The sequence below is a fragment of the Mustela nigripes genome, chromosome 4 (genome assembly GCF_022355385.1).
Source record: "Mustela nigripes isolate SB6536 chromosome 4, MUSNIG.SB6536, whole genome shotgun sequence".
NCBI classification, from domain to species: domain Eukaryota; kingdom Metazoa; phylum Chordata; class Mammalia; order Carnivora; family Mustelidae; genus Mustela; species Mustela nigripes.
Window position 1 is genome coordinate 121897635 of NC_081560.1, and position 26477 is coordinate 121924111.

Sequence of the window (26477 nt, forward strand, 5' to 3'; positions counted from 1 at the left end):
CAGAGAGAAATCACAAGTAGACGGAGAGGCAGGCAGAGAGAGAGACAGGGAAGCAGGCTCCCTGCTGAGCAGAGAGCCCGATGCGGGACTCCATCCCAGGACCCTGAGATCATGACCTGAGCCGAAGGCAGCGGCTTAACCCACTGAGTCACCCAGGCGCCCCGAAGATAATACATTCTTGACCTATTAATTCAGGAGCAACCCCGTGAGTTGCTTTGGCCGATGGAAAATGCTGTGGTTAGTAATTCCATGCCTCACTTGTAGGTAACGATGAAGAACTGGGTTTTGTTTTGTTCTGCTGTGTTTCCCACAGCAAACGCTGCCCTCAGGAGATGACTTGTTCTAGACAGAGGCCGCTTGGTCAGCTGGGCTGTGGAGTGAAGGCTGAATACAGCACCGTCTCTGCTGGCTTTTGATGGTACTGGCTGGGGAGTTTGGCAACATAAACCTAGCTACCCTAACTAATCCCAACTTGACAGTTAGAGGCAGAGTGTGCCTGATAAACACCCAGAAAATAATAGCATGGTTTCCAGAGACTGGAAGCTGGTGAGGAAACTGTTACTGAAAGCTATCAGGATGGGAACCATGGCTGGCAGTGAAAACTCATTTAGCAAAATGGTTGCCCGCAGTGACCCGCAAGGCAAGCGATGAAACAAAGAACCCACAGTTCTGGACATCGGAGCAGCCAGGCAGCTAGTGGGGGTCTCCTCCTTGAGGACTGTGCACCCCTGAGGTGAGGAGCTCAGGAGCAGCCTGTCCCAGGGTTTGGTGAAGGAACCGCGGGCAGCAGGGTCAGGCCTCACTTCCCGGAGAAGCATTAAAATCCAAACAGTGGTTTATTGCGTCTGTCTTTTCACTCTGTCAGAAGAACAGCAGTGCTCTGCATGGATGCTGTCCCTTCATCCTGATGTGGGTGAAACGGTGCAGGATGGAGTGGGAACTGATCCGTGGTGAAGATGCAGTGGGAGTGAGAAATAACCCTTTTCAGTCACAAGTTGTTGAGATTTTGAGTCTGAGTGTGTGCAGCATATATCCCAGCTACCTGGACAGGCAGGTGCCTCATTAAGTGCCACATACGTGTCACCAATTATTATTTTTATCTGAGCACCAGGGTCATGGTGATGGTACAAGGGTATTTCAAAATCTCAGAGAGTCAAAGATGGAAGAGGCTGATGAAGCTAACACATTCTAGTCACTTCAGTCCTTGAAGAAATTGGCTCCACATCCAGCGGTATGCTGGTAAGGAGAAACAACTGGCTGTGGATGGAGTCAAAGGTATTGATTTGTCGCATCTGTTAATTTCTGTAGCATAAATGTGCCCACCATGGCTGATTTCAGACTAAAGATGGACACAATGGGACAGTGGGGACAGCTGTGCACAGGGGCTCCCACGATCCCACGATCCCAGTGCATAGCTGGGGCACACACCTCTCATAGGTTTCACTGGCAAGTGAGGGTGATATACAATCATGCTCTGGAGAAAGATCTGACCAACTGGAAAACAAAAATGCCACCTAAAGCCACCCCTGCTCAGCATAGGAAGTTTGGAAAAGCAGGGCTCTGGCTCCCAATCTCCTCCACTGAATGCCATGGATGCAGGAGCCAGTCAAGACGGCCTTAATAAGCTGAGGAAAATCACAGCCCCCCCAGCAGTTTTGAGATAGAATGAAAGGAAAATACTTAGAAGCAGAAGAGGAGAAATAAGGATTGTTTTCCGAGACAAAACCACTTTGATCTCAGTCAAAACAGATCATGCTGAAACCAGGCTGCTGTTACCTTTGAAAATATATTTCTCCACAAATCCTGTCTTTCTAAATTGAGCAGTGAGTCAGCAGTGGGCAGTGTGGCATGTGAAAGAGATGAGGACAGAGCCAGAGGTACCACTGATGCGTTCTGTTATTAGAAGTGTCTGGGAGAGTAATTTGGTAGAAGCTTTTCAGCTTTTAGGTCACTAGTTTAAATTCCATCTCAGTTGATCAGGAGCAAAAGGGAATGGTTGCCAGCTGATGAAAAAAAGCCTTGATGATGACACCCTCATTCTTTCCCATAGAGACTGCCACTAAAAGTGGCACCCTTTCTTTTGCTCCTACCAGAAGCAGAAAGGGTGAACAGAAATGTCATTCTCGTATTTGCTCAGCTTTTGCAGTAGAGAAATTTGAGATATGAAAAAGATCAACTCCTTTTCATCTTTAACTCACAAGTAGAGTTATTCTCCTATAATATGGTTCCTGGACATTTTTGGGATTTATTGAATTGAGACCTAGGACCATCTTATAAGTAAGTTTATGCTACTTCATAGAAAGTTAAATTGTAGAAAGTCACATTCCAAAGGAATATTTAAATGCAAAACATGTACAATGTCTTAGTTTGAATATCACAAATCTAGGATTTATTTAGGTTTTCTTCTTGTTTACCCAAATAAATCCATATATGGGCATATATGGGCATATATGGATTTTTATATATATATATATATATATATATATATATATATATATATATAAGACTTTTGTTACTGCATTAAATGGATTTGTCTTCATATACATTTTCAGAGACTATGGGGTTCTTTTATTTTGTCCATTAAAATACTCCAAATTTCCTTGTTGCTAATATGACTACCTTCACATAATTTTGTTTCCCACTTCAATAGTAAATGAACCACAGAAGCAAAGTCTCTGTAGTTACCTGGGGAAAATCAACCAAATGGATACTACAGCAGAGGAACAGAGAAATATCTGGTAATGCCAGACACAGTTCCAGCAGCTTCAGGTATGAAGAGGGATCCAAGGGAATGAGCCTTGTTTTAGAAATGATGAAAATGCAATCAACTGATCTAGGCCCCAGTTACTTTCCACAGGGTTCACTTTACACATCTGGGCCATGAGGCTGATGTGGCTTATTACTTTCACATCCTCTCCAGTTCAAACATTCGCTGCAATCCCCACTCTTATCCACTCAGGCTTTGGGTGAGAGGGTGTCCGCATTCAAATGGGAGGTGGGCAAGATGTAACTATGTCTTAGGTCATCTCCTGTGGTGGTAAAGATCAGTGCTGGGATTTTCCTGAAGTATCACATGCACATCTTATTTATTTATTTATTTATTTGACAGAGATCACAAGTAGGCAGAGAGGCAGGCAGAGAAAGAGGAGGAAGCAGGCTCCCTACTGAGCAGAGAGCCTGATGCAGGGCTTGATCCCAGGACCCTGAGCCAAAGGCAGAGGCCCTACCCCACTGAGCCTTCCAGGCACCCCTCACCACATCTATCTGTCCTACCCTTCAAGGCCAGCTTTCCAAACTCTCGTCAGCAAGCTGACCCGTTGCCGTGTAACAATACCAGAAAGTTATTTCCCTGTTCTCTGGACATCCACAGGTAGAGTGATGGGTCATCTACCTGTGGATTCTTACATTGAGGGGCAGTTATCAACACCGTATAAAGCCCGACTTGTAGATTGAGTGAAAGATACAAGCATTTCTGGCCAAACGTGCTTTGGTCAGAAATATATATAAACAGTGAAAACAGAGCACTCATCCTACTAGTTACAAAATATGCCCACGAATCTGGACCTGCAAATGCAAATATTAGCTCAACCTCCCCTCTTCACCTAAATGGATAAACGAGGCCCAGCAATTATGAGATTTGCCCATGGCCACAGAATGAAGATGACTGCCTCAGAATCAGAATGCCTACCATTCGTCCCTGAACCCAAAGCTATTTTCTCTATACCACACTGCAGCAAAACTAAATCCTGCTGGGCAAAGGAATTCAAGTCAGAAAATAATAGTCAGCTGCAGACTCTTTGGGTGCAAAGTACAAAATATTCAAGTGCATGTTTCCAATCCCTTCATTCTGTCTCGTAATGATTGCAGCTAATCCCTGCCAGCTAACGTTAGTCCTTCGGTTGTGGCAATCAATAGAATGGATTAGCTGAGGAAACCCTCCATCCATATGACCCCCGTTTTCCTTTCCAGATGGACCTTTCCTGTACTAGAGTGCAAGCAGACATGTGAACCCCCCTCCCCATGCACAGATACAGACCCATCAGCCTTCAAGGTTGTCTCCATAGAGCTCTACGTATATACCGAGAAGCATACCTGTAGATTTAATAAAACAGCTCCGATCCTCATGGCTTCACTGATTTCAAGGCTGTACATCAGCTGTGGGAAGCGGGGAGGGCTTTGATTATTTGGAGGAAGCACTTCAATGTACACTGTGCAGATGGAGTGTCTGCAGAGAAAGAGAACAGAATAGGATGGGTAAAAATCTACATCACCTTTCATGACGGAGTGCAGTCCGCGTTCTGCTGTGGGGCTGACAGGAGAGGACATTTTGAGTTTTTACAGAAGACAATAAAATAATTCAGAATGAAAGGATGTTAAAATAAAAGTTACCACCAGAATATCATGTTTCTATGAAATTATCTCAGTAAAAAGTAAAGAATGCCTCAGGGTACCGATTTATCCTGCTTAGATTAATAGTGTGAATTAAAATGGAATAGCAGTACAAATAAAGCTAATAAATTAACAGGAGCCTTGACTGCTGACTTTACTTTTTAATGTCTTTCTAATAGCAAAAAGCATTCTATAAATATCTGGTAATATGAGCTGTCCTTGGGGCTCTCTTCCTATTAAACCAGCAGAGGGAGTATTGATTAAAATAACACACAAAACGTAATACGGGCTGTGTTTTATTAGTTTTCTTGCTGACATCAATGGCTTCATGTAAATGCATGTCAAGAGTCAGGCTCATAAAGTAATCATTGTGTAAATTAGTTGCAAACAAAACTAAAGGTGTTTTTAAGTCTTCTTTGAAGAATATACTATGAAAGGCTAGAATTAGATTTAATTAAAGCCTTACATTGATAGGCAATTTTTCTGAAGGTCAGGAGGACATTCTGTTACTAGAAAGACAAAAATATGAATGCATACATATTCAACTTTTTTGATATCTCTAACCACTGAAACTTCTTTGCTCAACAAAAGCTATAAAAGCAAGACATTCAAGATTTATACTGAAGTAGCACTGGCTAAAATGATAGTAATGAGAAAGTCATCTTCCATCTGGAAGAAGATGCCACCACTAATGTCTGACTACAGTTAGTCTGCTGTCTTGAAGAACACACAACCCCTGCTTAAGCATGCTTTAAATTTATTTTAACAAAATCACCACTTTTCACTAAAAACACATTTGTTATCATTTCTATTTGGGGGCTAGAATTTCCTTAAGGTAGCCCAAAGTTCTTTTGGGACACCTGGGGTGCTCAATTAAGCATCCAACTCTTAATTTTGTCTCAGGTTACAATCTCAGGGTCATGAGATTGAGCCCCATGTTGGGCTCCACACTGATCTTGGCCCTAGCTTAAGACTCTCTCTCTTCTTCTGCCCCTCCCATCAGCTTGCCAGCTCACTGTTGTTCTCTTAAAAATATATATATATATATATTTCTGGACATACTCTCAATAGATGAGTACCTATAGAATACAAGCACCTCTAAAAAATTGCACTGACTTAAAAAATTTCATACTTAACATATATCACAATACTGTTCCAAAATAACCTCATTTTAAATTAAAATCTCTTATAATCAGTTTTTGTAGTTTATAATAATCAAAGTATCTGTATTTCTTCTGGCCTCTGAATTTATCACTTTATTGTTAAAATTTGTCAATAAAATGAATTAAATTCTAATGTTTTCTTTACAAAAAATACATTTGTGTGTGTGTGTGTGTGTGTGTGTGTGTGTGTATTTACAACTGAGAATTTAAGAGTAAGATGTTTACAGTAGGTTAAAATCGTTGATGAAATGTTACCTATAACCTTACAGGTATTAATTTTAGCGCTAGATGCAGAAGACAATATGGTGGGAAGAAAAATATCCATAAGTTACCAAATGTAATGTGCATTACAGAGCCCCATTTCTCATTTTGAAGTAGCCCTATTATCTTCCCAGGTGGTGATCTGGTTCCAACCACACCCCAGGATACCTACTGTCCCTGAAACTACTCTCATGACCCTGGCTTCTTTGAACATCTGGTACCCATCAAGTCATTTAAACATTTTGTAAGTCTGTTCCTTTTTCCAGCCAGCACACTTGTCTGTGCCTAAGAAGTTCTCTAACATCTGCCCTCCGCCATATTGGTAATAACCTTGGCTGAGGGATGTTATTGAGCATAGGATCTGTAACCACACATCCTTGAGTTAGAATTTGGATGGGTACCACATCCTGGGCAAACTATTTCAGTTTTACCACTGGCACCCAAAATATGAGAGTAATCCTGACATCACACTTTAGCATAAGGGTTAAATAAGATCACATATGTGTGTGTGTATACGTGTATTTTTGTTGTATGAATGCACATATAAAACATTTCTCTATTATTACTGATAACTGTTCAAAATAAGGACTCCTGTTCTATAGAATGGAATAAATAAGCTTGATAAATTATTAACTTCCCTTATAATTTTTTAAGCATTTTAATTGCATCCTTTCCCTTTTCTAGGCTAAATAACTAGGGCATGATACCCTCGTCATCTCCCCAAAGTGGGGTGTTTTGGGGCATATTAGATCTGAATCTTCTGGTGTGGGACAGAAGGCTCTCCATTTTCAATGGATATACAATATCCTTACACACACTTGGTTTAGAAGACCACTGGCCCAGGAGCTTTCGGCAAAAATGTGTGTAGGCTCACTTACTTTTTAAGTTAGTAGCCTGGGGCTTCCTCTATAAACTGACCAAAGGCTCACCTTGGTAACCCTGGAGGTAAGAGATTCTTTCACTGATTCACAATTTTTTTTTCTTTTTTTTAACCTAGAACACACCTGTACTCCAGATTCAAAGTTTTCTTTCAAAAAGTTAGGTCTTTCCTGCTTTTGGCATTTTTTACAGCTTCAGTTTACTGGCCTGGAATACTTGCTAAAGTCTTTACCAAATATGAGGCTCTTCTCCCTCATGAAAGTACGGTTTACACTGAACTAGTTATACTCTGTGTGTTTCTTTACTCCTCCCCTTTTGACTATTTTCCTCCCAAGAGGACTAACTTGTTACATCCACAAAACTACAGGAAGGACCTCTACACCCAAAGAGGCTGGGTTTATCAGCAACGGAGATGACAACTTTAAAGTGTAAAAAACAGAGAACCCTATGACCCCAGGCAAAGGATGGACAGAAGAGCTGTTGCCCAACACCTGCTTCTCCTTCATCCAAACTTATTCCTCCCCTTCCTCTGCTCCTTTCCACAATTCAAATGCTAAAATTGCTAATTACATTTGTTTCTGCTCCTCTCACCTCACCCCCCCCCACTTGGATCTGGGGATTTTTTGCGAAAGATCAAGTTTCAAGGTCTAGCATTTTTCATCTTCAACTTCCTAGCCCTTCCTACAAGGCATTGAAATAAGCTCCAGCCTTCCTGCTTTTTATCCCTGATGTCAGCATTGTGGCAGAGTTAGCTTTCCTGAAACTACACACCAATAGTATTCACAATAAAATGATACCCTAAATGTTGTGATAAATACTAGTAATTCAACAGCATCAGTTAAGCACATAATAAAACAGGACAGTCACTAGATAAATAACATTTTATGTGAACATTTTGTATTAACATTTTATAGCTAGTCTTAAATGCATAAAATCAAGCAGTTATATAATACAGATTTTATTTTTTGTAATGTAGCCAGTATGATGTAGGTAGACCTCTATTTCTAAAAAAAAAAAAATGAAAATCATAGCACTTTCTCTTTCTCATTTGATAATGAAGGTCAAAGTAGAACCCAAGGGCTGATGTATTTTCTCAGGTAATCTTATAATTTTAAAAGACCCTAGAAACGATCTAATTTAACTCTCTCATTTTACAAAAGAGGATTAGAAAATCAGAAAGATTAAGTGACTGAATCAAGGTTAAAAAGTTAATTAGGAACTGCAAATAAACTAAAAGGCAAGGCTTCTAAATTTGAAATCTGTCCGCCTCTTCTCCGCAACTCCCCCCCTTCTGCAAGAACAAATTTGGGAAATAAATTGGAGATTTTTGACTTATCTGCTGTCTGTGTGTTTTTGTGGGTGAGTAGAAACATCCCTAGTATAAAACATCTGTAACAAAAGATGCTATCTTACAAGAAATCATGAATTGGTTCAAATCTTGAGCTTAAGGTATGATACCACAATTCATTTTCATTTTCATTATATCATGCATGAGACCTCCTATATACATATATACATATGTGTGTGTGTGTGTGTGTGTGTGTGTGTGTGTGTGTATTTGGGGGTAAGACCAAAATAGAATTTGAATAAAGAAGAGGTTTTCACCTTGCAGAAATATTTGAAAAGATAAAAAGTCCTTTTGTTTCAATATGAGAGTAGTACTCAGTAGCAACGAGATAATGTTGCTGAATTGTGAACTGTACAATGTATATCGTAATATACTATGGATGGGTCAACCTATGCTATGGGTATTTATTTGTAACCTACTTCTTTACCTTGCTTCTGAGGTGGAAGTATGTATATTGTTTTCCCTAGTAGACTTAAAACAGAAATTGCCTTTCTTTTCCTTTGTCTCCCACCAACACTGTGCTAGAAAAGCTCTATTTACAGGACAGCCTTCCTGAGTTCTATTTTACTATTTTGGAAGTACATATAGGAAATCTATAGGAGCAAAGGTTTCAGATTTAAGACCAACGTAGGATATCAGAGAAACTTCTCAGGGGACATTGCAGGGACAGAGTTTTAAGACATAAGATGGATTTAGATTTAATGACAGGACATTCCACAAAGGCGAAAACACATGTACAAATTCACAGGGCAATAAATTAAAAAAATGTAAGTTTTGTAGCACTACAGAGAAGGCTATAAATAGGAAAATGGTAAAAGTAGGATCTGAGAGATCATGCAGGGACTCATGCGTTATATAGTTATTGATTTAAGTTTCATCTTGACCATTGGGGACTGGCTGATAGACTTCAAACAGGTTAGTGATATGCTCAAATGTGCCAAGTAACGCATGTTCTCACAACACACCATTCTTCATCAAGTCTCTGGGTCTTTGTTTTTATTGGTCCTCTATTTGGATATCCCATTATCATTCCTGTCGAAGTTAACCTGTACTTATAGTTACCTACTATTGTGTGTCTAGTCTTACCGGTGCTTCTCCTCCATATGAATACTCTGAGGCCGGAGATCTCATCCTGTTTGTCTTATATTTCCAGGGCTTCCCCAAGAGGGTAAAAATTGTGAGAACTCAGTAAATTTTTGCGAAAATGAGAGTACTCCTGTTTTCTATTATTAATGTTAAATATATAATGTTGCCATTTAAAATAATAAAATTAGAGATAAAATGATTTTGAGAATGGACTATTTAAACTTGTTTTAATTAGACAGAACATTGGAGTCCATGAAAAAAAAATTGGGAATCAAAATATATGCTGTGCCATGCACCATTTTATTGTAATTATATTATAATATATTTGGGGACAGGACTGTCCGTCATTCTCTGTCTTTACAAATACCTAGTTACAGTACATTATTCATATTAAAATTCAATAAACATTAATTTAATTCAATTCAATAAGTATAAGAAAACCTACATACACCAGTAGAATAAAGACTATGTCTGAGTGCAATTATTTTTTAAATCTTTTGGTTTTTATCCATCCCTTATACTTATGAGAAATTCAACAAAACAGAAAAAAGATTATAGACTATTGTTCCTCTTACTCTCTGAATCTGTACCAAGTTCACTTTATTAGGATAACAAATACATTAATAGTTAATTCACATATACCTTATTTTGTTATTTAAATTTATGAATTAAGATTTCCAATCTGAAAAAAGAATAAAATGGAAAATTGCCTTTTTCTTTTTTTTTCTTTTAACGTTACAATATAAGTAGGTTTACATATCACTATTGATGGCCCGGTCATTTTGTAAAATATATCAAGGTCTGTACTTCCATGCTGATAATTTTCTAATAGCCTCTTCCTTTCCAAGGAAATACTGAAAGCAAAACAACACTTTAGTTCATTCATCAAGTCAATGTGAAGGCTTAATTTTCTTCCAGAAAACAGTAAATGTCATTATCCTATAGGGAACATGACATTATCCCTGCAGGGAGAAAGGGTGTATCCAGATTTTATTCTCTGTAGGTCCCACTTGATATCTGACTGAACACTATAAGGTGACCTTTTAGTGTCCAAACCACTGTCTATAAGGAACACAATGAGGCCAGGTCAATTACATGCTTAGTGTCACTAAAAAGATCTGTGTTCATAATCTGAAGATAGTGTATTCTGAATCTGAAGATAGCATTTTGTTTCCTGGAGTTGAATATGATTTTACTCCAGTGAAATCCTCTTATTACACTGATTATTGTAGGCAACATCTTTTTATCTTTTTTTTTTTAAGATTTTATTTATTTATTTGACATAGAGAGAAATCATAAGTACGCAGAGCAGTAGGCAGGGAGAGAGGGGGAATCAGGCTTCCTGCTGAGCAGAGAGCTCGATGCGGGGCTTGATCCCAGGACCCTGAGATCATGACTTGAGCTGAAGGCAGAGGAGTAACCCACTGAGCCACCAAGGCACCCCTGTAGGCAACATGTTATTGAGAAAATCAGTGATACGACTTGCAAATAGGAACTGAATGAGAAGTGGATTATAAAATATCACTCGTTAAATTATAAAATAGTTAAGTCATCAGTCATAATATGCAAATATATATATTTTTTATTGGATCTATGGGCTATCCTCAAGGAAAATAAAAAGTCATGAAATAAATTGATGACTATTAAGGGACCCTAATATAAGTTTAAATAGTAAAAACAAAAGATGCCTTAATTCTTAAAATTAACATTATTAGTACTGATATTATGCAATTGCATTATTTTTTTTCTTCTGAATAATCATGACAAAAGATCATGGCTATGGCACAGAATGGAAGATAAAGTCTAGAATCCCATAACTAGTTCAGGTGAAGGTTCTGAAACTTGTTTATCAGGTGGGTGGGAGTGTTGGCAAGGGGACATTTAGCCAAGTCAATTATCATCTTTCAGCCTCAGATTTCTGGTCTGCAAAACAGAGTAATGCAAAAGCCACAGTGTTGTTCAGATTAGAAATTATGGATAGAGAGTAGCTTGCATGATGTCTACTGCATGCTAATTAAAGAGCATCAACTGTCTTTAATTCCTCTTCAGAAAAACCCAGTATGAATAAGGTATTCTTTAAATTCATTCAAACTTTGGCTCTTACTTTAGGTCAGATATATAAAAATATAAAATTATATATTATATAAAATATTATATATATGTTCATATATATATAATTAAAATATAAAAATATAAAAGTATTCCACATTTCTTCTCAAGGAACAGCCCTTAACTATTTTCTCACATTCAGACATACACATCTATTTGCCTTTTGGGTATATGAACAGTGGCCAAATCCAACTGAATGTGCCCCAAATTCAGCTCATTTCCTTCATCTAAACCATGCACACCACGTTGACATCACCACCCTGTCACCTTAGACAAAAAAGTGGGAGATAGTTTTTCTGACCATTCCATCTATCCACTTTGCCAGCATGCCTAGTTCAAGCCCTGGATTTTTCCAGTGGTGGAGTCCTATGTGATCTCCTTGCCTCCAGAGGCATCCCCCTCAAATTCATCTCCCACGAGGGCGCCAGAAGGATTTTCCAGAAACTAAACTTAGAAACTCTCATTCAACTTCTAATTTAATGTCCTTCATGAATAACCTCTACACACTGGATAATAAGTCCAAACTTCTTAAAAAAAAAATTAAATTTTCCATGAAATAACCTTTAACTCTCCTGCCCCTTCTCAAATCGGTTTATGCACTGGTAACACTGACTAGACTGGTAATTACCCATAATGACCAAGCTCTTCCAGAGCTCTCAGGCTGTGTAAATAAAGTGACTTACTTTTCTCACCTGGTCAAACTTGACCCATTCTCCAAAACTCATCTGCTTGGGAAGCCTTCTCAGTACTCCCTCATTATAACAAGTGTCCTCTTTGATGCCCCCGAGAGCAGAGAAATTAGCTCAATCACACACTTACCATGCTGAACTGAATTTAATTATTTATAAAGTCCTACTTTCCACTCTTTACTATAATTTTTTTGGCCTGCACATGATGGGACTCTGTTTATCTTTGTATTTCCATGACACAATAAGTGGTGGTTGTATAACAGATGGTTGGTTGGGCGGAATAGAAAATCTTACTATCACAGACACCTTTTTATTTCTTCATGATTTATTAGGGACAACATTAGAATTGGTGTATACTTATGAAAGAAGATAGAACAATTTCCAATGTGCCTTTTCATTTCGGGGGCTCTTTAAAGTTATTTGAGTTTTGTATTATACCGTCTTGTTTTCTAATTCATCTGTTTAAGAAACAAAAGAAAAAAAAAAGATGTTTGTTAAGAACTTAGGAAAACAATAAAAATAGATGACTTTTTAAGCATCTAGAGCATTCCAGGAATTGTTTGGGGTTCTGTAGACACAAGAGACAATGAAAGCACAGTAATTCTTGCCCTTGTGAACTCAAATACCAGTGGGGAGGAGGCGAGGCTGACCATCAACTTCATACCCTAACTGAAGGTACATAATAACCTATCCCAGGACGGTAAGTGCAGGGGATTAAAAAATCCATTAAGTATGGAAAGGTTGTTGGCAAAGAAATTGATGGTTGGGTAGGCGACGAAAGGACTGGACTCCACGGACAAATGGAAAGAGGAGCCATCCAGGCTGAGGGGGGAAGGTCACGTTCAAAGGTCGGAAGGCAGCTGCCAGCCTCAGGGATGAGTAGGTAGGGGTGGTGTAAGGGCTGGACGGACGCAAGGTGGAGCAAGAGGTGATGTTCTACAAAGGAGGTGACACTAGGGAGTGTCCTCTGGCTGGTGGCCGTTGGCAATGTGTGCTGGGGTCCCTGGCCTTTTTAATGATTTTGTCTTTTACTTTGGGTCAGATCTGAAACCCCCAAGAAGAGCTTGAGTAAAAAGAAAGTGCTTCCTGTGTTACTAGAATCTCTCAGGCCCCCGCACAGAGAAGGGATGGAAGGGGCAAAGGCAGAAGTTTCAGAAGGCGTTTCCACCGATGGGACCAGAGAGAAGCTTGATGCAGACTGGGATGTTAGTAACAAGAGCAGGGGATTGTCCATTTCTATGTGTTCTTAGGGTAGAGCTTAGAGGTGCTGCTAAAGGTTGCATTTGAGTTTGAGAGAAAGGAACACACTAAGGATGGATCCAGGGATGTTTAGCCAAAGCAGCTACAAGACCAGTCAGAAGACACCAAGTGACAGGAGCTGCTGAAGGAATGCTGGACTGTTGGGAACTAGCTCCCCTGGGAGGGACCTGTGGAAGTGGGCAGTGATGGTGGGAGATGAAGTTAGAGGTTAAGCTAGAAGACAAAATGATGGGGAAGGGACCACCATCTGTAGATGGAGGGACAGACAGGATGAGATGCAACAGGAGAACAGGAAGGAAAAGGAGAGACAGTACACCAATATCCATGAGGAGCAAGAAGTCACCATATGACTGGTCCATGATGGAAGATAAGAGAGATGCCACATGTGGCTTGGGAGTGTGGAGTGTGCTCTGGAGGGTGGCTCAACCAGAAGTGACCCCTCTCACTGGCTGTGTTCCAGTCCTCCTGATCAGTTGCTTGGCCTTCATATAGCTTTGGGTAGTGGCTCTCTGAAACTTTCTCTATTACCTCCATAAGGTTCATCTCTTTAAAATTTCTTACTTTTTGGAATCAGTTTTGATAAACTGTATCTTCTGGAAAAATTATCCATTTCACTCATGTTTTCAAATTTTACATATATTAAAAGCAAAGGTGTCTCTTAGGATTCTTTCCATTTCCTTTGTTTCTGTAGCATTTCCTTTTTAGAATTTATTATTTTGCTTTCTCCCTTTTTAAAAACAGATTTATTTATTTATCTGAGAGAGAGAATGAGTCTGGGTGGAGAGGAGCAAAGGGAGAGGGAGAGAGAGAATCTCAGGCAGATATCCTGCTGAGCACAGAGCCCAACATGGGACTTGATCTCAAGACCCTGAGATCATGACCTGAATTGAAACCAAGAGTCAGAGACTTAATCGACTATACCACCCAGATGCCCCTCTCCCTTTTTTAATTAAATGTAGTAGTTTATCCATTTGATTATATTTTTATTTTTTTAATCTCCTTTTTCAGAGAACAGAATTTTGATTTATTCACTGGTTTTAGAGATGTTTACCCCAGATTCACAACTGCTATTAAAATGGTTAATTCTTTCTTGCCTTTTTTGTGGTTTTTCTTTCTTTTATGAGGTATCAGAACAGCTGCATGGCATCTTCATAAGAATTTCTCAAAAAGAGAAGAATAGACTAATTTCACTAAATAGGAACAAACATAATCTAGCATTTTAATTAAAGAATAAAACATCACAGCCTAGTGGGATTCATAGTAAGAATGCAAAATAGATTAATTTAGGAATTGTATCAAGATCAATCATTATATGATTAGCTCAAGAACGAAAGTCATTACTGTCTTCATAGATGATGGGTCTATATTTTCTTATTTTAGAAAGCCAATACAATGGGAATAAACACTTTCTCAACAGAATTTAAAAAAATTAAAACCATAAACCAGTATAATGGGAAAATCTGGGAGATGACACTAAAAAAAAAAAAAAAATATCAATATCCTGGTAAAAAAAAAAAAAAAAAAAAAAAAACAAGTCAAGCAGGCATTCTTGGGTGGTTCAGTCAAATAGCATTCTTTGGTTTTTACTTAGGTTGTGATCTCAGGGTTATGAGTTCTTGCTCCATAGCAGGCTCCATACTCAGCAGGGAATCTGCTTGACATTCTCCTTCTCCCTCCATCTCTACCCTACCCTACTGCTCTTTCTCATTCAAATAAATAAATAAATAAAATCTTAAAAGAAAGAAAAGACCAGTACTTTTATTGAAACAATTAGCCAATGAACTTAAAGGAAAGAAAATGGAGAAAAGGATATAAAATTTTCACTATTTATAAAATACATTCCTGGATGACACTGAAGAACTTACAGGAAAACTTTTACAAAAATATAAAAGAATTAAATAAGAAAGAGGATTAAAATTAATAAAAAGAGATTAATAGCTTTCACATGTATAAATATTACCCAGAGAGATGAATAAAGAGAAAAGAGTCTATGTACAATAATAGCAAAAGATACAGAAACAGACCAACAAAGAAATGCACAAGACTCTTACAAAGAAAATATTAAAAAAAATTCCTATAGGACACAGAAGAAAGTATGGACAAAATTAATATAAAGAGCAACCAAGACACTTTTAGAGAAAAGCATCATTGATGTAAGTTAGCACCACCATATTATGAAGCACCGTTTAAAACATTAAATATTAAAATTGTGACAATAGTTCATGAAAAGTTGGGTAAACTAATGGGATAGAAGAGAGAGTTTCTAATCAAATTCAAATAAATGAGAAAATATATGATTATAATCAATGTAAGTTCTCAAATCAGTGAGATAAAGATGGACTAGCAAGCATATTATGTGGGAAAAATTACAGAGTAGCATAAAAAAATTATTGCTGACTGATACCTCCTCCTGCATCCTACAATAAATCCCAAATTCAACAAAGATTTACACAGTATAACACACGTATGAAAGAATATTATGTAGCTGGGAAAAGAGTTTTGAAGAAACAATTCAGTATTCATGTTGGAAGAACCCCAAGGTGTGTTGTAAGGGAACAAGCCCAACTGGTGCAGGAATTCATTCGTATTTTCTTTAAACATATACTGAAAATTGGAAAACAAGCAGGAAATTAATAAAAAATGTAGCTCAGGTGGGACACTAAATAAACACAGATGTAATAGCTAGAAGTCTTTTGTTTTCTACTCTCCCACACCCTCCATGTAGCTATATATTTGAACGTGTATAAATGGGATACCTATAGATATATTTTATAGGTAAATTATCAATTCTATAATAAATCTTATGGATAGAATAGATAGTGTATATATTTGTATATATGTGTGTATGCATATATACTTAGTATATACAAAAATAGGATATATATGTGTACTTATATATTACCTGGACATTGGGAGGTGGCTTCAAACACAAGACATTTCAGGTCACTGCTATGTCTGTGACTTCTCACTGTCAACAACCTTGATTTTCACCAATCAGTTGGCAACCTGCTTCTGCTATCTCCCAGTTCCCCCCTACGTACAGAGATCTGTATCCCTTACATCTGTGAAATCAGAGTTGCTTATTTTGTGTTTTAATCTTTATTGTCCTTTCCCTACAACTTAAGCCAAGAAAGAACGTACAGTTTCTTAGAATCTGGCCCCTAGAATTTTCTGGTCTAATTTAGACGTGTACAGAATAAAAAAACATTTGCTGCACTTCCTCAGTGTACAGGGCAGGGTTAACTGGGAGCTCGGAGAAGCTGCAGTGACTGCATGCTGCCTTACCTTCTTTCCGCAGGAGGTGCATTATCCGCAGCCTGGACCGTGAGGGCATAGGTGCGCCCCACGGTCAGCGCCACCCCCGGGGCAATGGTGATGAGTCCTGTGGTGTGGTTGATGACGAAGTCTCCCTGAGCGCCCATCAGGATTTCGTACGTGATCTCCCCGTTGGACCCTTCATCTGCATCCACGGCTGTGAGCTGGAACAGAAAACCACATCATCGGTTCTCCTGGGGCTCAGCTTTCTACCCCAGTATCCCTGCTTCCAAAGACAAAATAGAGGAGAAGAAAGATCTCTGTACATTTGCTCTTCTCTTGAAGCATAGTTACAGGTGCTCTGACTCAGTAGAAATCCCAGCAGGAAGGATTTTTTTTTTCCTTTTCTTAAGAAAGTGATAAAATTTTGTATCTTGAAGACTGTCTTTATTTTAATTTACTAAAGGAAAGAAGAGGAAAGCTCTAACAGCAGATTGAATATCACTATGGGAAAGTTAATTTTTTCCCCTCTACCTTACCCTTCTGTTCTGGACACATAAACACTTATTATTGCCTACCAAGACTAGAAAAAACTTAGTGGGTGAAGTCTGTCTTTATTACTGTCATCCTTCCTTCTGCTCTTGTCTTTTACATCCATAATGGTTTCCTTTGGTCTCTCAGAGAGTCTCTCATCCTTGTATCCTTTTAATTTCTGCTTAGCTTTAGGAAAAAAAGATCTTTATGATCTTGTTCACACTGACTTGTAAAAGATGGAAAGGACCTAGGGTTTTGCCTTTCCAAAATCAAACAAATGCATCTCCAGTTGTAGGATACCTTACTAAAAAATTAGACTGTGAAGCATAAGAAATACATATATATGCATACATATATACATACATACATATATATATATATTTTTTTGAGAAAATGGAATGAATTCAGAGGCCCTTGATAATACCACATGAACATTCTTGAGGCTAATTTGCAGGTCTTTATAGTCCTTTTGAAGCAACTTGTATTCAATAGCTAAAACTATATTTGGGTCATTATATGTGACAACAGAATGACCATTATTAATTCAATAAAGCAAAATTAAGTTAAGAATGATTTAATGGGTTAAATAAAGTTCTTTAACTGGCTGATAAATATAAACTTATCCCTGGGGAATGTAGATGCTAGTGGGAAATCTTATAATATGCATTTTTCAGACATGCACAGAATTTTCTTTCTTTTTTTTTAAGGCATTTATTTATTTATTTATTTATTTATTTATTTGAGAGAGATTGACAGAGAGAGAGAGAGGAAAAGCGGGAACACATAAGCAGGGGGCGGGGAAGAGGGAGCGGACAAGCAGACTCCCTGCTGAGCAGGGAACCTGACGCAGGACTCAAACCCAGGACCCTGGGATCTTGACCTGAGCCAAAGGCAGACACAACCTACTGAGCCATCAACGTGCCCCCCTACAGTCACAGAACTTCTATTTCCCTCATTCCAAAAGTGATAGATGCAGATAAGAAAGGTGGCCTCATGTAAGTTTACACATAAAGGGAAAACAGTTAAAAGCTTCCTGTTGAATAACTAAAATATATAAATTTAATATGTAAACCTACAGAAAAAAAGTTTTCTTATTTACTAACATTTTCATATGTATTTCTAACCCCTAAATTTCACTTCTATAAGGTAACCATTCTTTATCATTTACAGATGCCTTTGGGTGGCCCCTGGATACTCTCGACACACCTTCTTAGATCAAATGCAAGTATGCCCATTTACCTTGAAACTTGAATTCAATTTCAAGAGTGCCATGTTAATTAATGACCCATTCAGATGCTTATGCTCACCATCCTGAGAAACATACACCATCACCCTTAAGGGGATATACTGTGCACACTGTTTCTATGTTTAGCATCCATTGCATTCAGAATAATAATGTGCAGAGAAATAGTAGCTGCAAAAATAATTGAGAGGAAAGAAGGAAATTTGAGAGATTGGCATTCAGTTAGCTGAGATTAGGTATTCACGGGTTGACAGATGTGGTTGCCAGAAGGAAATGCATTTCATAAGATGATTCTGGGACTTATAGGAGGATGACAGAATGGTCCTAAAGGCAAAAGAGAAGGAAACTATTTGCAGAAACAGAACCGATGAATGATGTCTATTTATGGAGAACGAGTCAAGACAGAGCAACCCAATTCTCTTTTGCATGTGGGTAAAATTAGAAAATTGGGAGCAGGGGTAGCAGAGGAGATATCAATTTTGATTATAGTAAATCACTTAACATAATGTCTCAGGAAATCTTAATTAAAATTTAGCTCAAATTGGATTCAATATTAACATTCTTCCTGGGACTTAAATTGGCTAAAGGAATTTAATGATAAATGGCAACGCATCAAGTTGAGAACTGTTGAGGAACATGCTTTGGGGATGTAGGTATTATGGCTGGCCTTATTTAACATTTTCATGAATGACATTGGAAGGGAGGATAAGCCGGATAATAATTAAATTGAGGAAGGCACCCATCTGGGATGTTCTATAAATACCAGAGAGCACTGCAAAGCACAGGTGAGAAAAACAGTCCCCGGTCTGCACAGGCAGCCAACTTCAGATGAGCTAATAGACTCAGGAATACCACTAGCTCCACAGAAACCAACAGCAGGTAGACAGTTTAACAAATAAGCCAAAAATCAGTTCCTTGCGTATGTGATTTTAAATAGCTTTGCATTATTTTACAGTCTTAGTACTAAATTGGGACATGGCGGGCAGAAAATCAACATAACTGAGTCCCTACACGTACAAACAAAACTATGGTGAAGGAATTACTGGTGGTCCAAGATTCGAAAAGGGAACAGAGACATTGGCTGGATATCCAGAAAAAATGGTAATGTCCCTTGTGAGAGACTTGGAAACTAAACTCTGGTGGGGATTTCATTCAGTTAGGACCAATGACTGTGACCAATGGTGTCTGAGATGAAGGCATGTGAAATTGTTCCCAAAGCACAGGGAATGTCTGCCTCCTGAATCAAGGAGGAGAGAGGAACACTTGGTGTTCATGGAAAGGCCAGTGTGTTGCCTATAATTTACTAGACAGTAGAATAAAACCTACAATTTGTAATCATTTTCTTGAAGTGTTATGATACATAAATGGTAAGATACTCTAAGCCATGCATCTGTATATATTTTCTGCTGCGTACTACAGCCCTCTTCACGGAATTTAATCTCACCCTCCCACAATTCCTTCCTCTCGCCATTCCCATATGCACATGTTCCAGACATCCTCAGCAATCCCTTGCTCTCACAATAAATAAAAATAAAAATGAATAAATAAATATGACACGTCTAGATCTGGCTATGGCTTATTTCTCTCCTCTATCTCTTTCCTGTGTCTGAGAAATTGAAAAACAATGGCTTTCCTTAAAGGACAAATGTAAAGAAGGTTTGATCATAAATGGAAAAATAAATAAGCAAACAAACAAAACAAAACACATCGATTGGAGTCTCATAAATGAAGCAAGAATTCAATAAAAGGCATAGTTCATACAGAAAGACTCATCATACTCAAACTATAATCAACTGTTCATTTGGTATTTTTATATGAATGACCGCTAAGTTGACCTTGACTAAGCATGTCAAGCCACAGGTATCCTGGGCTTGGCTTCTAGTAAGAGCCTCTCGTGTTCCTCAGAGAGATGCTTATCCCCTTCACAGCTGGTCTTAGCTCCAGCAATGGGAGTGAGATTCAGGTCTGGACTCTTTGGTTTAAAAACTGACAAGTTATCCAAGTTTATAGGTATAGTCAGGGTGACTCCTATGAGCATGGGAAAGAGTGGCTCTTAATTACCTGAGACAAGTCAATTTCTATCTGACATTTGCTCTTCTTATGCCTGCATTGGGTCTTTCCAGGACTGAGGACCATGAGAAGAAGACAGTGCCAGGAATGGGGTGACTATCATTGATGATACTCTTTCCATGCATGCTGGAGACAAATTCATCACCAACCTTTTCTGATATATGAACCAAAAATAAGCTAATTTTTTTAAAGCTAGTTTAATTTGAAATTATGTCTCTTTTAATATTAGAATCCCAAATATTATAGGGAAATAGTTATGAATAATGAATCCCCTTGTCTTGCTTTATGAGTATTTATTTTTCTAGGGGTCCTATACTTTGAGGCTTTGGTGTATGGTACCACGTGGTCATTAATACATGAAATCATCCTTGATTCAGTGTATGGTTTTTCATTACAATGGCCAAAGATCATGCTATGGAAGTGGTAAAGATACTCTTGTTTATAAATCATGATTAGTTGCTTAACAAGTAATAAAAAATATATACACAGATAAATAGCAAGTATATATATTTCCCTATATATTATAGGGAAATATATATATTGCTTTATTTGTTTAAACAAAGCAATTTTCTAAATTAATAAATTAAGTTTAAAATATATATATATTTCTTAGACTATCTTTCTCATTCTCTTTATTATTCATGTTAACTCTTCAAACCAGGCAGACAAAAAAATAGAGCCACATGTGTAAGTTTGGTGATATTTAGTACAAAGTAATGTCATGAATACTCACGTTTAGGTCTTTTTAAAATGTAGTTCAATTTGCAAACTGAGCTCTGGATTGATGACATGTGAATATATGTAAATCTGAGTTCAGAAAAATCTGGAAAATTCAGTATCCTTTCCATAAGAGTTACACAAGTGAGCCAACTAAGACCACTTGCTGATAATCATAATAACAGAATTAATTTCTAAACTTGGTTAGGGAAAATAATAATCTGGAGAAAAACATTTATTTCTAAATAATTAGTGAAAGCCTACCGTGGTCCCTGGGATGGTCCTAGGACCTGGGGGTTAAGTTCAAGTTGGTAAATAAAAAGTGGGCTCCCTTTGCTCTCCTCTCTTCTTCTTCTTCCTTGTCCAAGTTCTTCTTCCTTTTCTTCTTCTTCTCCTTCTTTTTTTTTTTTTTTTGAATGTGCCATTGGAGGAGGAATATTATTAATAACAAGGAAATCTATACTGACATGATGTGGCAGGCACTACTGAAAATGAACATAAGCAACAATGAGAGACCTCTGGTCGGGGCATCTGGGTGGTTCATTTAAGGTTAAGAATCTGCCTTCAGTTCTGGTCATGATCCCAGGGTCCTGGGATCGAATCTTACATCAGGCTCCTTGCTCAGAGGGAGCCTGCTTCTCCCTCTCCCTCTGCTGCTCCCCTGCTTGTGCTTTCTTTTTTTCTGTCAAATAAAATCTTAAAAAAAAAAAAAAAAAAAAAAAAGTCCTCTGGTCTAGGTCACCCTCAAGCTGGGAGTGAAAGATAGGTGACAGATCGAAGACAATGGATTACACACAGCTAATGGAGAAGGGAAGGGCATGTGTGAGGACCCTGAGGACAGGGGAATGGAAAAGGTTCTTGGGGATGCAGAATGTGACAGTCTGGGGAGAGTAGCACAGGAAGTTGAGCAACAAGCAGAGACATCATGAAGGGCTTCCAGGGCTATGACAACACCTTTGAGGCTCAGCATGCAACAACTGAATGCTGAATTTATTGGTATTTGGTATTTTTATAATTAGTAGTCTCTGCACTCTTTTTTTCTCCCTTTGTTTTTGAGCAGGAAATGCTAGAGAGAGTGCCATAATTTTAGCTAAGAAGGTTTCAGAAAATAGCAGTGAATTCATTTAATGGTTCTTATTTATAATAAAATTAAAATAGAACTGTGCTTGTCTCCAAAAAATGGATTGAAACATTTCATACCTGACTTAGATAGCAAAATACATTTGAAGAAAGGGAAGTTTTGGTCCACAGCGTAAACCTCAATCAAGTAATGGAGAATGAGCCTCACGGCATCCCATGCCACTCACAGGTGACCAGCTAGACCACAGCCTTTCACTATATCATGCATAATACAAAGTGTTTTGTTCTAGAAACCTCAGCATCTGAATATTTGTTTCAGTCCGTTTTCTATTACGAAGGAGATCATCTATTAACAGGCGTTTCTTTGTATTCTAAGTTCACCTAGAGGGTAGAAAGGGTGAACAACATGCTGTGTTTATGATTCCTCAGGAAGGATCACTGAGAAGACACTCTGCACTTTCCAGAACTTTCCAAGAATAGTGTCTGAGGCTTGCTTATTTTGATTTTTAGCTAAATCAGGAAAGCCTGCATTGTGCTTTCAGACATTCACTTCTATTTCCTAGTACATTATGCCAACTCCTTTCATTTGGTATTTTGCATTTCATGTAGGTTTTTTTTTTTTTTTCTGTTTCTTTCTCAGTCTATTTGTGAAAATATCAGAAGCACAGTTATTGAAGCCTTGTGCAGTAACTTGCAGGACTACTTTTTGCTGAATGATTTTGCAATTCTCTTAAGACAGTACTTCCTTTGATATTTTAATTCAACAGAACAAAGATTCAGTCCTAACATAACCTGTTGTCCTATAATTTTTATTAGACACAGAAGGGATGCTTAATATGAAATTTAGGGTCTTATAAAATGAACACATTCACATAATAGTGATATAAAGACATGGAAATCTCTTTGATAAAAATAAACTATAATTCATGACTTATAATTGATTCATGAAAATATTCACTTAAATTATTTCAGTAAAAAGAAAAAAAGATTATTCCTGTTAATACAGTGACTTTATTTTATTTCATTCATTGGTTACCCTTCAATTTGTCATAGGAATCCCTATTTTCAAAATTCTTTCCCTTCCTTTATATTATACATGTGGCCTCATCTCTACTCCTGACTGAAACCATGCTTTGAAAGTGGCAAAGAGGGGCACCAAGGAGGTAAGACTTTTGGTTCTGGTGATGTGAGGAGGCTGGATAATTCTTTTCCCCAAAAGTAAAACTCTAAGCAAAATGTGGGGCACCTGGATGGCTCCATCAGTTGAGAACTGGACTTTTGATTACATCAGGGTAAGATTATTGAGGTCCTGAGATCCAGCCCCATGTCATTAACTCTGCACTCAGCATGGGGTCTGCTTGAGCTTTTCTCTCTCCCTCTCTCGCTGCCCCTCCCCTGGTGCATGCTCTCTCTCTCTCTCTCTCAAATAAATAAATTAATTTTTAAAAATCTAAGCAAAATGTTGTATAGCACCATTTAGGGCTCTAAGAATCCGCTGAAGTGGACAAGCTGAGAGAAATCATTCATTAAAAACTGTTGTTGCAGAAGGATAAGAAAAGCAGGAGTCAGTGGCCTTCTGATGTGGATTACTTAGCCCCTCAAGTGCACTGGACACATGTTAGAACAGTAGGGCCGGCCACGACAAGCAGGAGGCTTGCTTTAAGAGAGGACAGAGTGAGTTTGGTGTGGTGTTAATAAAAGAATCAAACACAGTGAGAACTGAATGAGAACCATCTTGGCTCAGCCAATATGAGTTATAAAGTTGTGGGCTCAATTGCCAACAAGCCAGAAATTCACCAGAAAAAGAAACAGAGGGCCTGAAGGAAGGGCTGGGTGGGCTCTCTGCACATCTCTGAAACCACTCATATGCACAGAGGAGACCTGGAGAATGTCCATGCTGACAGGAAATCCTGGGCCCTGCCTGAACTTCTGGGGCTCACCCAACCCGTGTTCATGTCAATGGGCAAAGGCAGCAAGAAGCCTTATGGGCTTAGGTGTTTGTGGAAATCACTGGGTGACATGAAGCCACACAGAAATGAAGAATCACAGCAAAAATCATGCAGAGACATTAGGAACCACACACTTAAGAGAAATAGGTTCAGTGAATAAATTCTAGATATATTATTTTTAAAAAAAGTCCTCAGAGTCAATATCAAAATCCAGAGGTACTACAGTATAGCATTAAAACAAACAGATAATTTAAAAATGTAATTTTATAATTTTTAATATGATTAAAAAATAAATATAGATACTGTCAAAGAAAAAAATGTCCTGATATTTGCTAAACTGGAAAGGAAAGTATTGTTTAGGGCCTTTGTGATAGGAGTCAGGACTAACATAATAGGAAGGAGAGGGGGGCTCAATTCAGCTCCAAGTGCAGTAAAGACAGCTGAGGATTTATAGCCAATGAGGAGAGTGGATGGAAAATTATTAGGAGAAAATATCAAGGGCTCGTTAAACCAACTTAACAGGATTTTCACAAAAGGCAGGCCAGGTGATCAGCTATCAGGGTAGGTGATGAACAATTTTCAGCCAAATTGCTGAAAGACAAATAATATGTTGAGAGCAGCAAAAATGCTCATTTCATAAAAGGAAATGATGTATCATTCACAGCCGACTTCTTATTACAAGCAACAGAGGCCAGTAGAAATAGGAATGACATATTCTGAAGTACTGGGATATAAATGACCACCTATTGACCAGGGATAATATATCTGGTGAAACCGTCCTTCAAATTGAATGTGAAGACAGCCAATCACTTTACATAATACATCATATTATGTAAAGGATAGAGCCACATGATGATCTCATTAAACACAGAAAAATCAGTTGATAAAACTGAATGTCTATTTATGGGGGAAAAAAAGAGAGAGATTCAACAAACTAGAAATAGAGGAAAAATTCTTTAACCTGAAAAACCATCTACAGAGCCACCAACAGCTAGCATTATACTTAACAGTGAGGATTGAGTGCCTTTCCATCCGATCAAGAACAGGAAAAGGATTCTCTCAGCACTTCTAGTTTACAGTGTACTGGATTTTCAATACAGCACAACAAAGTACATAAAAGAACAACAACAACAATAAAAGGCATCGGGTTGGTAAGATGAAGTAAAAGTGTACTTATTTGAAGAAGATACAGTTTTCTATGTAGAAAATCCTAAGTAGTCTTTGAGAAACTATAAAAACTAGCTAGTGATTGCCAAGGTGAAACAAAATTTGCTGTATATTCCTATATTAGTGGTGAAGAAACCAAAAATAAAAATATTTCCATCCACAGCTTAAAAAATGACAAAATAACTAGGAATAAATTTAGCAAAATTGGGGCAAAATATACAAACCAAAACGTACAGCATTGTTGGGATAAATCTAAAAGCATGTTAGAAAGACAGTCCATGTTCATGGATTGAACAATGCAATACTATTAAGATAGAAATTCTCCACAAATTATATGATTTGTAAATTCAATATATCTTCTAACAAGATCCTTATTAAACTTTTTTAGTAGAATTTTTCAGGTTAATCCCAAAATTTATATGGAAATATAAGGGACCTAGAATAGCCACAGCAATTTTAGAAGAGAAAAATAATTTTACAAGACTTACACTATCTGATTTCAAAATATACAATTGATCTGCAGTAATCAATGCAATGTAGTTTTGGCATAAAGTAAACTATACATGAAAGGAACAGAAGTCTAAAACTAACCTTTTCCATTTATGGTTAACTGACTTTCAGCAAAGGTACCAAGGTAATTCAATGGGGAAAATATAATTTCTACAATAAAAGCTGCTGGGACAATTACAGATTTCTGTGCAAAAGGTAAAAAACTGAAAATAGAAATTAGTTGAGACATTTATCTTATAACATTTAAAGTGGATCACCCATACAATGTAAAACCTAAAACTATGAGTCTTGTATAGATAATACAAGAGAACATCTTCATGAACTTAGGTTGGTAAGAGTTTCTTAAATATGACATCAAAAGCATTATACACAGAAAGAAAAAAAGATAAATTGAACTTTATCAAGATTTAAAGGTTTTGTTCTCCCAAAACCACTATTAAAGAATATGATAAACAAAACAGATTATGAGAAAATAACTGCTAATCATATGACTGATAACAGACTTGCATTTACAATTTACAAAGAGGAATTACAAGTCAATACTAAGAAGACACACTACAAATATAAAAAATGAGCAGAAGATTTGAATAGACCTTTTATCAAAGATGGAAAGATTGCTAACAAGCACATGAAAAGATCTCAAAATCACTAGTCTTTGGGGAAATGCCTGTTAAAATCACAATGAAATATGGAAATATACTTGCTATAATGGGCTTGATAAAGAAACTGACAATAGTACTCATCAGGGATGGTGTGGACAAGTAAAGT

General features: G+C 37.7%; 1 protein-coding gene across 1 annotated transcript in view; it reads right to left on the reverse strand.

Annotated features, from left to right (window-relative positions):
• PCDH15 (protocadherin related 15) overlaps positions 1–26477 on the reverse strand; it is a 784172-nt gene that overhangs the window by 397796 nt on the left and 359899 nt on the right. The window contains exons 14-15 of the mRNA XM_059397646.1: positions 16470–16663; positions 4093–4225 (exon numbers count right to left, since the gene is read on the reverse strand). Coding sequence (XP_059253629.1) covers positions 4093–4225; positions 16470–16663 — 327 coding nt within the window. The remainder of the gene's footprint in view (positions 1–4092; positions 4226–16469; positions 16664–26477) is intronic.